This window comes from Lissotriton vulgaris, chromosome 1_1 (assembly GCF_964263255.1).
Source record: "Lissotriton vulgaris chromosome 1_1, aLisVul1.2, whole genome shotgun sequence".
Taxonomy (NCBI): domain Eukaryota; kingdom Metazoa; phylum Chordata; class Amphibia; order Caudata; family Salamandridae; genus Lissotriton; species Lissotriton vulgaris.
Genome location: NC_141685.1, coordinates 986,783,544 through 986,798,626, shown reverse-complemented (window position 1 = coordinate 986,798,626; position 15,083 = coordinate 986,783,544). Strand labels below are relative to the sequence as shown.

General features: G+C 41.7%; 1 protein-coding gene across 2 annotated transcripts in view; it reads right to left on the bottom strand.

The window, feature by feature from the left end:
• The window catches only part of RASAL3 (RAS protein activator like 3), a 245,284-nt gene that overhangs the window by 66,375 nt on the left and 163,826 nt on the right, over positions 1-15,083 (bottom strand). For both annotated transcript variants that reach the window (XM_086960667.1, XM_086960658.1), the window contains exons 9-11: positions 11,596-11,740; positions 9,972-10,116; positions 8,586-8,822 (exon numbers count right to left, since the gene is read on the bottom strand). In XM_086960667.1, coding sequence (XP_086816793.1) covers positions 8,586-8,822; positions 9,972-10,116; positions 11,596-11,740 — 527 coding nt within the window. The remainder of the gene's footprint in view (positions 1-8,585; positions 8,823-9,971; positions 10,117-11,595; positions 11,741-15,083) is intronic.

Here is a 15,083-nt window from a genome sequence, read left to right as displayed (position 1 = left end):
TGTTTTGTAACTCATAATTCCACAGTACTAGTGATGTTACTGCACAGTACCATTATTTTTTTCAAATGCGGATTTACCATTCTGCCAGTACTGTGAAACTCATGATCTACCCCTACGTAGAATTTCAAAACTCTCTCATGTCTAACATGTAAAGGGGTTTTTCCGCTGGAATATAAGTGTTCAGAAAGAAGGTGGTTAGGGAAATGGACTGATTGACATGAAAATCTGGGAGCACCTTAGGGATAAAACCTGGATGAGGTCTCGTCACCACCATCTTCTTGGAATACAGTGTAAGGTTCCTGAGAACACAAAGCCTGATTCCCGCCAACTCTGTGAGCCGAGTTAACAGCTACCAAAAAGATATCTTTCCAAGACAAATGATGTAAGGAGGGCTTGTGTGCAGACTCGAACAAGAGCCCCAGCTCCAAGATGGAGATGAGGCTCTAGTTCGAGGAAACAGTTTCCTAATACCCTCTAGAAAAGTCTTTACCCACAGCAATTCTAAAGTAGGAGGTTTGTGAAGGATATGTGCTAAGGGCAGTGACTTCCTCAAGTTGTAGCTTAAGTGATGAAACTGGACCTCAGACCTTGCTAAATGAAGTCGGTAAGGAATCACCACTTTTTCCTAACATCTGGAGGGACCATAGTTGTTCTGGATACACCTGATTCAGAACCTCTACCACTTGAAAGCTTATGATGTTCTGGTGAAAGGGTGCTTTGCGTTTTGTAAAATGTCCATAGAATCCTGTGGCAACTTTAAATATCTGTACTGTAAGAATTCAGGAGCCAGGCTGCTAAGTTCAATGATGGAAGGTTGGGATGCAGGATCTGGCCATCTACCTTGTGTTGGAGATCTGGTCTGCACAGCGGCTTCCTGTGTGGTTGGTCGGATCGATGAAGGAGGTATGTGAACCACCACTGATGCAGCCACTCTGTTGCTATCATAATCATTTTGGATTTTTGAATGTTATGGCTTGATCTCCACATTCAGGATCAATAGAATGGAAGGAAAAGCACACAGAAACCTCTCTCTGACCAGTATGGCCAAAGGAAATTCTCCTTTGACCCTGGCTGATAGTCCATGGAGACTATGGACCTGATTAATAAACTGCATTATGTAGCATGTCAAGTAATCTACAATAGTACGACTTATTATTATTTATTGCAAAATGCATTTCACAAACCTATGTGTGGAAATCTCTACCTCCACCGCTCATATATTTTTAATAGGGAGATCTCTGCACATGTAAGTTTACTACTTAGTAGTAAATGTGAATAGGATTAGATGGACTAGTGTGAACATAGGGAATATCTACTACTAAGTGGGAGGTGTTTGGGAACACATAAGTAGTGGGATAAGGAAGGGTAATGAGGAGTTTAGGGAGGGGCATGTTAATACAAACACCTACCCACAAAAGAGTAAGACCATTGCTATTCACAACCTGCACATCTAAAGTTACTACTGCCCTAAAGGTAGTGCTTACTTAAAAAAACAAATAAGTGCAGAGACCTAAAGTTTTTCTCATAAGCTCATCAGTTCTGTGGCTGTCAGGTTTGCCAAATACAAAATATGTCTAGTCGTAATTCTTTCCCATGCCTCTTTCATGTACTGTCATATTCCCTCTTTATCTAACTCTTTCAGGTTCTTTTATAATTCTGTCTTCTATCTTCCCTGTTCACTGTTTTTCATTCTTTCTCTTCCCCATTCCTTTTCCATTGTCTCTTTTGGTCTGTGTCAAAGTCTTTTGATAGAAATGAAGTCTCGGTCCCAAAAAACAGAGTGCAGGTGTGCTCCACCTACAACCACTGGCTCAAATTACGCACTGCCTAAAAATGACAGAAAAGTAGTAAATGTACTCTAGCTAGCCTTTGGAGTACATCTAGCACCTCACAAGGCCACTCGCAGATACTGCAACACATTCTCGTAGAAAAGAATGGAGGCAGGGACGTAATCTAGTACTCTTTAGGAAATAATGTTAAAATAGTTAAAATATTTTGACACTGAAATTATGTGTAAATATATTTTTGGGCTTACAAATTATGCAAAATTATTAATTAAATATTTTATTAGCATTCACATTAATAGTTAACTTTTTAAAATTAATTACATTTTTCAACTTTTATTAAAGATTGAATTGTCATGTTTATTAACTAGTAGCACCTGACCTGACCTGATTGTTGTAGGTATTCTGCTTCGAATCTTCCAAGCATTTATCTCCCCTCTCACCCTTTTAACCAAGGGAGTCAACCACGCTAATAAAGTTCCTTGTGGACTGACCCACCTTTTTTAGTTCACTTTTCACTCCACGACTACACTTCCCCTGCCCTCTCACACGCATGCACCATATGGCTGGAACAAAAGATCTCCGATAAAGAGCCCCGGTTTCGGGAGCCCGTCAGACATTGCAGCGCCAGTCTGACGAGGAGCAGAACCCATATGATGAAGCATGACACCTAGTTTACTGGGTGTGTGAGGGTTTTAGTTCCAGCAAGGGAATCCCCCCTTGCTTGCTCTCCCTAGTACACTCACCTAGCTTTCTCTTCTCCCGGGGAACTTTGTACCTCTGTTGTGCTACTAGTTGTTGGACTTGTACACTAGACCCCGTAAAACATAGTCCATTCCGGTTCCCCCTTTTGTCTAAAAAATGTTTATTAACTAGACACAAATTTTTATTGCATTTAATAAACATTATTTTAAAATGAAACTGCGATGTAGATTGTGTTGTATTCTGTTTAAAAATTAATTAATATTTATTAAATACATTTATATTTGTAAATTAATTAATTATTTAGTAAACATACTCTATGATTTTATTTTATCACTTACAGAATAAAAATTATTATGTTAATGCATTTTAGATTTATATTTTACAATAAAATAAATAAAATAATTTTTTAGAGAATGAATAAACTTTAATAATTTTTTCCATTCTTTCCCTTAGGGAGATCTCTGTTTTGGTGTCAAAGATATCCTCTGCCGTGGTAGAGATCTCCAGCACAATGGTGGAGATCTCCACCAAGGCGGCAGAGGTCAACACCACAGTCAACAGCACAGTGGTGGAGATCTTCACCAAGGTGGCGAAGATTTTCACCTATGTGAGAAGACTTACAAGCAGTAGTCGGGCTAAAATCTGGTTTTCAGGTGGTGGAGACATGTACATCTACACTTTGGAGTAAATTTACACTTGAAAATGATGAACTGCCAAATGTAGTAAATTTACTTGAGTGTAAGAGTAAATTTACACATGTCTGGACATGTTCTTTGTTCAGCGTTTGCAAACATGTCTATTTGTGGTTTGCTCCAGTTGCCAAAGATGCTTTGCACACCTTTGTCATTGAGAACTTGCTCAACTCAGTGAGTCCACTTCTGCATTCTGGATCCCTGGCAGAGGAACCACTGTGATATGTAAGTCTCATGCTATAAGCCATCTTCAATTCATTTGTGCTCCAGGGACAGAGCCCTGAAATGTACCCCCATGTGCTTTTGTAAATAATACATTTTTGTTGTCTGTTTGAAAAAGCAGAGACTTTGTCTTAAAAGACTGAAAAACAACTTTAATGCTAGATTGGCAGCCCTTAATTCCAGCAGGTTGATATTATAGGATTTATCCTTTTTTGACCCTGTAACTTGGGCTTAGAGATGATCCATGTGTGATCCCAATCCTTGGGGATAAGTGTCTACGACTATTGTCTCGGTTGATACATCTTGATGAAAACGAAATCCCTTCAGCAGGAATCCATCACTCCCAGACACTTCAGACAGATAGATGTAAGTTTCCCCTCCAAAGGATTCTATCTTGTGACCCCTTGTGTCTAAGATCAGGGCCAAATAGCATACTCTTTGAACCACAATTGTAGTGGATTTCTTTATATATACCTTTGGACCCAGGTGGTAAAGGATGTCTGAAGCCTCAGTGAAATGACTCGGAGCACGTTCTGTAGTTGGAGCTCTTAATAACTAGTCATCTAGATAGAAGCAGATGATGATCTTTGGCCTCTAGAGATGTGCTGCAACAACCGCAATACATTTAGAGAAAGTTTGTGTTGCCAATTTCAGCCCATAATGGAGAACCTTAAATGGGATATGATCCTTACCTGCCACAAAACTCGGGCGCGGACATATTATGAGGCTGTGAACATAGGCATCCTGTAGATCTAGGGCACACATCTAGTCCCCCTGATGTAACTGGTAGTACATTTTATGTAAGGCTAGTAGCTCTCATTATTTGTTTGTAGTTCAGGTCGATTATGATTCTCAATTTTTTATTTGGACCTTTCTTTTGAGCCAGAAAGTAGCAGGAATTAATTCTTGTTAATGCTGTTGTGATGAGGGAGCACCTTCACCGCAAGTTTCTCTAGTAAGGTGTTCACCTCATTTCAAAGTAACTCTTGGTGATGCTAAGAAGACTTCAATGGTGGCACAACAGAAGGAGATTAGAATCTCAGTGAATATAATTTTTGAACAATATTCAAGAAACATTTATTTTTTATTTTTCTAGATGGTTTATGATTCTATCCCTACTAGACTGATTAGGGGGAAGGGAGAAGTCACTGCTTAAGAGATGGCTTACCTGACATCTCCGATAGTTGCTCGCTTCTTCCTTTCATGGTTTTTCTCTCATGTTAAGACTGCCTCTGCTAGAGCTGCTGTTGTTGGTGCAACCATGGTCTGGTTTGATGTCTCAGAGGAAAGTAACACATATCGAATGACCTGTAGCACCTTCAATACTCTTTCCTTATCTGCTGGCCCACAGCCTTTATGGTCTACATTCCTAACTTCATTCGATTTGTTTCATCATTGGTGTACGAGAACCAAACAGGGAGTTTCCTGAAAATGGAAGGTTTGAAATTAGCTGTTGTGCTACTGACTTGCAACCAGTGAGTCTTAGCCTTGAAGCAAGCCGCAACCATAACCCATGACAATATGCATCGTCTGCAAAGTCAGAGAATGCTGTGCATTTCTTCCTGTTGGACTTCAGAAATCTTGCATATCTTTCCTTGGCAGCTTCTCTGTGAACTTTGGCAAAAGCATCCCAAAGGGATCTGTCAAATCAGCCTAGTAAGGCTACAGCAGTGGCAGTCTTCATTACTGCAGCCACATTGCTGCACATCTTCTTGCTGAATAAGTACATTTGTTTACTTTCCTTGTCTTGAGGGACAATGGAGGAAAGAGCCATAAACCTGAGATTTTCCGGCTTACAGAAATAATGACAGAATACAGATGAAGATCTCTCTTTGTGGAGCAAAGAGCCTAGATTCAGTGGTTTTTACTTTTCATGAAGTTGAGATAGAGCAGAATTACTGATATTGGACTCAGGAGTAACAGCAAGACCTGATACAGTAGACCAGAGGCAGGGGTGTCTGAAAGTAGGTCTGTGATTCAATGTGTCAAAAATCACTGGGGCCAGTTTTTTTAGAAACATGCATTAGAATATTCAACTTAGGCCCTACTCTGACCAAAACCTTGTTTGAGTTCATTATGTTGTCCACAGGGGAGATTTATACAGGACGTTTTGTGGAATAATCCTTGGTGGAGAAATTGTCAGAAGAATCAGGAGACCAAGAGGGACATAGTCTGTGTCTGTGCCTGGGCTACGAGAATCAGACCTCCTGCTGGAATATCTTGAGCACCTAGAATTAAATCGGGCCTTCCTCTAGAACAGGTCCTAGACTGTGATATTGTCTACTTGTGCGTACTTCTCTGCTTTGAGATTTTAGCATGAGCAGAAGGAGGCAACGTCTGAGGGCCACTGGTGACCTTGGCAGATGTGGTGAAGTCAAAGGCACTGGAGAAGTTAGGAGCTCTGGAGAAAACCGTGGAGAGACTGATCTCCAAAATGACACAGTTGATGATAAAGCAACTTTCAGAATTACCTCCCTCGAGGAAAATTAAGTTCTTCATTACTCCTAATTGTAGGTGTGATGTCTATGTCGAAAGTGGCTATGTGGTACTTGGGTGTCAATGTCAAATCTGGCATTGACACACACGATGGTCTTGACAGGAAACATCTGTGGTGGTTGGAAGTTGGATTACACTTTGATGTTGATTTACCTGGTGGCATACCTATCGACTGTGAACAAGAGGGTACTGTACACATCTTTGATGTCCTAGATCTCGAAGTCATTCAGGAACAGCGCCCCTTTCTCTGATAGTATATCTAGATGGATCAATCCCTGGGGTGTGTCCTTAGAGAGTGTAGAGGTAGCTGTGCTGGAAGGACGAACTTCTCTTTGCCTCTCAGATCTTCCTGTAACCGCCTCCTGGAGCCTCTGCTGGAGTCTTTGTAGCCTAATCATCTGCCACACCTTTAGGGTCCTCCTAGACATACTTTGGTAGTAGCTGCAGGCTTCAGGGACAAACATTTTCCAGGAAGCACACTATACATAGATCATGGAGGTCTGACTGGGCTTTGTTCTTATCACAGTCAGGACACTGTACAAAAGTGAAGACATCCTGACAAGAAAAATACACATGTTCTGTCTAAAAAAACTTCTTACACGAGCTATCAAGTGAAACAGTTGGGGAAAAGTTTGGAAAGATTTGTAATGAGATAAAAAGCAACAATGTTGAGCTCAGTGCTCAATGTTCCAGTTACCCGAAGCTAGAAAAAAGAAGTGTCGTAACTGTCACCCATGGGTTACAGGAGGAAAATAGAGTAAAGATAAGGCCTGTTAAGAATCAGTCCTATTTTTTGCTTTCATATATATATTGCAGACTAATATTGTCTTTTACTGTCTTCCTTTTCCCTCTTAAAAAGGATTTATAAAAGGTGGTTCTTGTCACATTTTATTGATGTAGTGACTATTTGGTTGAATTGGCTTATTTCTACAAATGAAAATTATAGAATTTTCCCATTATAGCCTGCAGTAAAGACAGCTTTTTATTCTCCATATAAGCACACTTTTCTATTAAAAAGATTTGCGTATCTCTATATAGTTATAGATTTTAAATAGAATGTTCCAGTATCCAGTGTAGCGGGACAATTCAGCACTTAAGAATATCGATGGGAAATCCCAGGAAGAGAACTTACATCGAGAATAAGAATATCTTTAGGTAATCTTTTTATCTGCAATGGTTTCGTCAATGGTTTAGGTTATGCATTCTACTACTTATTGAACAGATTAGATACTGAAGAGGTGAAGCTCTGGTGAGCTAAAAAAAACACTTGCCCAAAAGAAACTCATTTACACGTGGAATTTAATCCTGTTTTAGACTTCATGGGATGCTGTGCTCTGGTAAGGAACCTCTCCTTGAGGGCAGAATATTTCTCCTGTCGATGGCTGTGCCCACAGCTGATCATTGCCAACATATGGATGAACTGACCGACACCCCAGAAACCCCATTTCACACAGCCCCCTGCGGATAGCCCAAAGGGGTAGAACCACACAAAGAGAAAGACAGTCCCAAAGAGCCAGGGATTAGGGAAGGAGTTAATGGGCAGAGGTGTGATTATGTAGTGCATACAGAGGGGGCATAATGGGCTGGCCTCCCAATAGACTGCCTGCCAAAATCTTCTAATCTACCACTGTGTAAGCCCTGCAGAGCCTCCTCTGAGACAACTGATGTAGAAGGGGAAGACTTTGCTTGAAGGCAAAATAACTACTTCTCGAAAGTGCCTTGGTAACTGTGACCTCTTTTTGCTGATTGTATACGTTTCCTTAAACGGGAATACACATCAAGTAGAATGGGTTTTCCCTGCCATTTTGCCCTGTATTGCCATGCTCGTGAAGGTATGATACCAGAATATCGTTACCAAGATATTGTTTTACTTAATTATTGCAACCTAAATATAATACAAAATCATAACACAGTAGGACAATATTTTTGTAAGCGATATTTAGGACAAAATATGTACACCAGATGATATTTTTGCTAACGATGTTGTGACATACAACGTCTCAATAAGACCAAATCCTGACAAATACACAAAAGCAAACCTCTTTAGATACCGCCTCTCCTACAATACCAACCAATGTGCCCCTGAACGACACAGAATTTCTTCCACAACCACCGCTCCAAATAGAAATGAGTTTATCCACAACCATATGCTCCACCAAGGAGCCGAACCCTTCAAGAGTGGTCAAGGATTGTGCAGACCCGCTGCCCTGATTCCATCTTGGTATATTTCCAAACTGTCTTTTCATTACTTTGGAGACGAAATCTACAGAAAAGGACACCATAGTGTTGTGTGGCTATGTACTAATTAAGGACACAGCAGTAGGGCATTTTCCTATTTCTGATGGATAAACCTCGCCCTGAGCTCCCGAACATTTCCTAGCTTGCTATACTATTTAGCAATATTGAGATTGTTTGAAAATATATCCCAGGGATCCCTGACCCGGCTAATAGCAATAGCCTTGAGTATAAGTCGATGATATGTCTATAAGGGTTTGGTAGCTCGTATTTCTAAATACCTCTACAGACGTCCTGCTGGATGCAAAACCATTATGTCCACATAAGATAAAATACCTTGTTTTCACCTGAGTTTAATACCTAAGTAAAAATTGCCTATAAAGTCCTTGCCATTTCAGGGCTCGCTCTCCAGTACTGCTTCCTGTTCCGCGTCCTGTCCGTCTAAACGTACCTAGTGAAGTTAGCCAGGTTTTGGATGACTTTGGCCACCAAAGTCAGTGTGCGCGAAGTGCTGCTACTAGGGTACTCCTGCGTGAGGTGGAACAGGCTGGGCGACATGACAGCTGGACACAGGAACCGCAGGAACAGTGAGGCGCAGATCAGCCTCTGTCCAATCTCCACCTTCTGCCGGTAGAAGCATTCCTCTTGCCACGTGGCGAAGATTTCGTTCAGCTCAGCTGGGAAGGAGCTATGATGGAGACATGGAAAGGAAAGGCCACTTCATCATCAGAGCCTCCATTGTGCACTTTCGCGGGTGTTCCTATTACGAAGAAGAGGTGTGTATGTGATGAGTGCACTGGTCTGTAAACATGTTTACATCCCAAGGTGTGCTTTGATTGTAAACATATAAATGGATAGTTACAGATTGCATGTAACAATTGATTTACGCAGAGAAACAACTCTTGTAATAGTCACAATATCTCTTCTGTGTGACTTTACTGTGCTGCACAAATGTAACTCCTTGCATCCAGATTTTGGTTAAAAACCTTTTGTGAAAACAAAAATACATGAACCAAACAATGGCATAGCATAAACCCTATATGCAGATGCACAAAGTGTAATATGTTATTTATTACCATTAGGGGGCATCCTGACTCACTCCCGGCTTCGCCTCTTGTGGGTCGTGACCTCTCTCTGCTCTAAATAATGGTAATAAATGTCATATATCAGTGCGCATCTGTATACAAACACAATTATATGTGTATCTATCTATATATATTTATAAATCTACAGCTATATATATATATATATATATATATATATATATATATGTATATATATATATATATATATACACATATATATACTGAAATAAGGTGGCCAATTGGGTGGTAAAATCCAGCAGACCCTTGCAGTGTCATCTACCAAGTCAACTATTACTGTACTTCTTGATAATTGCACAAGAGTGGAGTTAAATCTGCATTTAATGCAAGCGAAAGGTGATGAAACCCAATGAACTTGTGATTGTGTCTAAACATATGAGTGGGAGGAGCTAAAATCACAATTTGCATATGTAGGCGGTTTCTAATGCTCATTATCAAATTTTGATGATTCATAGTGCAAGTTAGCGGTATACCACAATTTGCTGAAAAATGGTAGCATGTGAATGGGAAAATACATTCTTCTACAATCTTCCTTGTTAATTTGATTGATTGGACAGGATCTGTGTAGGGGCTGCAATAGATCTCAAGGATACCTTCCCATTCAACTGCGCCCAGGCTGCCTCATCCTTATACCTCAGCACATTATCCCTAGTAGGTGAAGTAGAAATCACCCAACCTTTCCAGAGGACCTACAATGGTTCCCTAAGGCAGAGTTATGCTTGCCTCCTCCTTACTAGCATGAGTCGGTGATCTTCCTGAACACCTCCTCGCAGCTCTGCCGCAGGTTGTTTTGGTTGTCGGACAGGTCATTGCTCGGGCACTTGCTCGGATCCACCTCGCAGCTGTCCTCTGAGTCATAGAGCTGGAGAATGAACTCTCCTGAGGGTAAATATTGTACACAGGGTTGGTTAGGATCTATCCATATACAAGCAGTGGCCAATAAATGTACCTTGGTTTCTAGCTCGGATTTCAATCTTGCACATTCTCATCCTTTCCAAAACCTTGGAACCTCAGCCACAATCGTTTACATCCAAAAATCCATTCAAGTAGTTTTAACATGCACTTAAAACTTTCTCACTAGATGATAGCAATCTGGAATTCCCCCTTTAAGATACCTTTCATATATTCTTGGAGCAGGCCAATTTACTATTCTAACTCCAGTTCCAGTATGTTTGAGACTAAGTGCATGATGGTGAAATTTCTCAATAATTTTTATTCCGATATTTTGGTATGCAAATGTAGGTAGGTGCAGGCCGGGATTATTGTAGCAGGGAATTTTGTTTTTGAAATTTGTGATCCAAATATTTTGGGGTTGAAATTTTACTGGATATCCATTGACGACTGCCACACTTGGAATTCGGTTTACCTTAGTGGGGAACGTTTGTGGCAAAAGGCGTGGAAGACCATATCCCATATCTGTGAATCAATTTCATGAAAATTCTCTTCATTTTTACAGTCCTTCAACAAGCTGCCACCTTACCGCCACTTTGGCTGGCGTCTTTGTTCAGCAAAAATATCAGATTTTCTGTCCCTCTACGTGGTGCCCTCTGATTGCTGGGACTGTTACCAACAGCCAACCAACAGCTGCAGCTACTATTACTATAATAAGGGCCCGATGTACAAAGATCCGCTTGCAACCAGTTTGCGATGCAAGCTATTTACTAATAGGTTACATCGTAAATTGTACATTCGTAGAGGTTCCGATGAATATTAATTAGGCAGGCCACAATTTGCTGCAGCTCTCTTTTAATGGCTGCAAATGCAGGCATAATGGCCTGCAAGGGACAGCAGTTGACTAACCTTGTTGTTACTTTCCCAGGAAATAAACATTTTTTTAAAGAAACCTGTGTTTATTAAAGGGACAGATGATGTTTTATAATAAAAATAAAATCTCATTAGAGAAGGCCTGGCGAGAGGAGACAGACTGCTACCCAAAACGATTCCTAAAGTGGCAGTTGTCAGACGGAGGCAGGTTCCCTTTTCCGAATCAATACCCCTGCTTTTGAGGTGTCACATTCCATTGCTACTTCCAAATAGCAGATTCCCTTTTTACACCCCTTCCTATATGCGATTTACGTGGGCCACACCACTCATTTTATGAGCCAAAAATACTTTTCCAGCTCGTAAAAGGAGGTTTTGTATATTCCAACACACTCTTTCATGGTCGAAAAACAGTTGGATTTTTTGAATCGCAGAGTTTGAGGCCAGAAAATTGTTTTGTACATCAGACCCTTATTTATAAACATCTGGCATTTCCTAACACTGCTAACTTCATTGTAAATCCCATATATTTTACAATGGCACTAGATATAGTTGGTGGTACGATAGTCTGTTTAACCATATCAGTGATATTTGTACCTAGGGTATTCAGCAGGTACTTCTGTCCAACGAGCTTCATGTACTCATCAATGGCCTTTGTCGTCAGAGTATTTTCTCTGAAGATGAGCGACTCCTTAACATCAAAGCGATCTAGTTCGGCAATGCCCAGGTCTATGAGAAATGCCTAAAATAACCAGTTAAAAAACAAAATGAAGAAGTCAAAATACTGTGGACACATTTTAGGCTTTATGGGATGAGAACTTTTGTCTCATCAAATAACTAGGACAGAAACCATAATTTCATACCTTAATAAGAATGCTGATGATTCTTTTCTGAAAATATTTTGGGCCTCTTTACGATTGCCCGATTAACCCTGCATTAGATTCTGGCCCCTTTAGGATTATATTGGGAGTATAAAACTCTTAGGAACAAAGTAGGTTTTTAATGTTTCATCCAGGCACTTCTCATCCGGAAAACAGGCAAAATATATGGATTAAATATCTAGGAAAACAGAAAATTACCTTAGGACTTTGACATGGTGTTCCCGATTTCCCCGGTAATTCCACATATCTGAAATAATCCATTAAGACCAAAACCTCCTCTTGTGGTATCCTCATCTGCTGGATTACTGATGAGCACAGTATTGGTATTCCAGGTGTTCAAGTATTGGGCAAGTTTCCAGCCCGCTCAAAATGCCCCCCAATAACTATTAATCCTTTATCCCCTGTCCCCCCGACTTCTGACCTTTCCCTGCTTTCCATCCATCCTTCTGCCTTTTCATGCTTTTTGGTGACATTCCTACATTCTTGGTATTCAGAAGCAGCTACACCTTGGGATTTAGTGCAAGTTAAGAAGTAAAGCATATAAAACAGAGAAGTGAAGAATACAATTGGAAGTCCAATATGAAGCTAGCAAGGGTAGACATTAAGTAATACCCGAGTTTGCCTTTTTAGGTGTCTGGGCGAGTATGGCAGATAAAGGCAAATGGATCTAATATCAATAGAGTTTGCACTTGAAAAACCAGGGAAGAGTGGGAAACAACTCAGGGAGCATGATTAATCAAAGATAGAGAAAGGTGATGAAATCAGATGAGTAATATAGGAAGACGCAGGAAAGAAAACTATTTCTGTTTTAAAGCATTAAAGGATGGAGATGGGGATTCTCCATCCATGACTTTACCTACATATCCTGGACAACATGACCAAAGTACCATCAGCAAGGACATTCAATTTACAGGGTGGACAAAGTCCTTCCATGAAGGCCGTAAAAGAGCATCGGAAAAGAGATAGGGAAGAAACCAAACTATAACAGCACTAGTGAAAATAATTATATGCATGATTTGTGAATAAAAACCCCTTGATTTGGCCAGAAGACTGTATATCTTTAAATCTGGGAACCTTCATGACCTGTACCGCTTATTTAGAATTTTAGTAATGCATTCCTGGTGGACCATCCGAAGACGGAGACGCTTGACCTCAGTGCCCGATTCAGCCTCTCAACATCACCCTCCTTGAAGACGCCTTCGCGCTCCATCCGACCAGAACCCACTCAAGACGCCCAATGGCCCATCGGCCATTTCCGCTCTGATCCTCCAGAAAAGACATTCTGGTTGAATTCCAGGGAGTGAAGATGCCCAACGACATTGAAGGATTCCCTGGTAGCCTCGCAGGCAGAGAGAATTTTGTTGATGCAAAAATTAGTTAGTAAAACTTTAACAGTTCATTAAAAACACCAAATATTTTTCTTTTGAAATAATAAAATATTTAAAACTATCAACTGCTGTTGCTCACTGTAAAAGGGGAAACAGCTTGATAAATGTTAACGGAAGGCCCCTGGAAATGATTGAGCCTAGAACACTTCAGTACAAGCTTCTTGAGCCGGTTCTTCTCCTAGGCAAAGAGAGATTTTGCTGGTGTTGACATCATAGTCCATGTGAAGGGTGGCGGTCAGGTTGCACAAGTCTACGGTGGCAGGATCATAATGACCCAGGGTCTGGCACCTTGCAAAAGATGTTGGATATAGACATTTGGCAATGAGGAAACGAGAGACCGAGCTGCAGCCCTTTGAGAGCGCCGCCTTCGGGTTTCTAGAAATGGCGGGCACGAGCCTTTGAAAACTGCCGTTCCTACTCCTGGGAACTACAGCCTGAGCCCTGCGAGCAACAACCGCCCACCAAGCTAAGTGCCTTGTGTCTTGGCACCGGAGCTCACCTAACTGACGAGCTGCGCTCCACTGGCTTCGCGGCACCTGAAAGCCTACCACCGCTGCTCCTGTTCCTCCGGGGGACCAGTCTACAATGCACCCGTGGTTTGAACTCACCCGCGGACCCTGTGGCAATTTCGACCTTTCTGCTCCCGCGACGTGAGTCTGACATCCGGACCCTAAAAATCACCACTGTTAAGGTAAAATCACTTTTGCTGCAGTTCGAATGATGCCTTTAAGTGCGAGGGAAGTTTTAGATGCAGCCTGACCCTAAGATGGCGGCTGTTTAACGTGATTCTGCGAAAGCTTCAATCTTCGCCTAGAGAGTCTTGCCTTAGATCTTATCAACTCAACACTGACTTTTAAAGTGGCGACCGCTGGGGAAAATGGAGCATTCTCATGGGCAACTATGTTTATCACCCGGCGTCCTATCACTGCGTGTGGCCTGACCCTAATATGGCGCCCTAGTTTACTCGTAGGGCAGCCTGCTTTGCACTTATCCGGTGCCCACTGCAATTTATTGCCACCCGAGTCAGTCACCAACCGTTGTGAACTCAACCTATCCACCAGATAGCCAGCATTGTCTGAGGATCATACCTGCCATTTGTTTAGGTGACACAGCATTGTTGGTCATATAGTTACTTCTGCATGCCAGATCAGAGGGAACAGCCTAATCTTGATGGCTTAGAACTCCGGAGCATGACCGTGCAAAACCACATGAATCTTGGGTGGCCAAATTAAATGCCCGAGCACATGATTCCACAGATATACAGCAGATGCGCATTGGAGGCGGGGAATGGGTGAGCAGAGGGTGGTCTCTTGTGATCACAATGGGAGCTTGGTGGACTTGCTGGCGCCTAGTTTGGTCCCATGTAATAATGGGGACGGGACGAATATAACATCAAGGTCAAAATTCCCTTGCCCGACCACAAGATGGCTGACACAGTGGTCCCTACCATGTTATGCTATTACTTTAGGAGAAAAACCGGACCTCCAATTGACCTTCACCTGTCCCCCATCAAGACGTAGAACCTGCTGAACTTACCTGCGACTGCGGAGACCTAGCTATCTGTCCGATGCCCGGTGGAGCTACCTGATAGCTATAGAGGAGATGGGTTGTGGACTTCCCCCTTGACCTGCACCTACCCAGCCGGACTTTGGACAGTCTTTACTTCGTCTCTCCATTGTACCTCCCTCCCACCTCTTTACCCTAACCCCCTTCCCCTCTACGCTCCTTTCATCTCATCTTCTATGCTCTTTGAATGTTTTTCCATGGAGACCTAGCCATTTGGCCGATGCCGGGTGGAGCTACTGGATAGCTATAG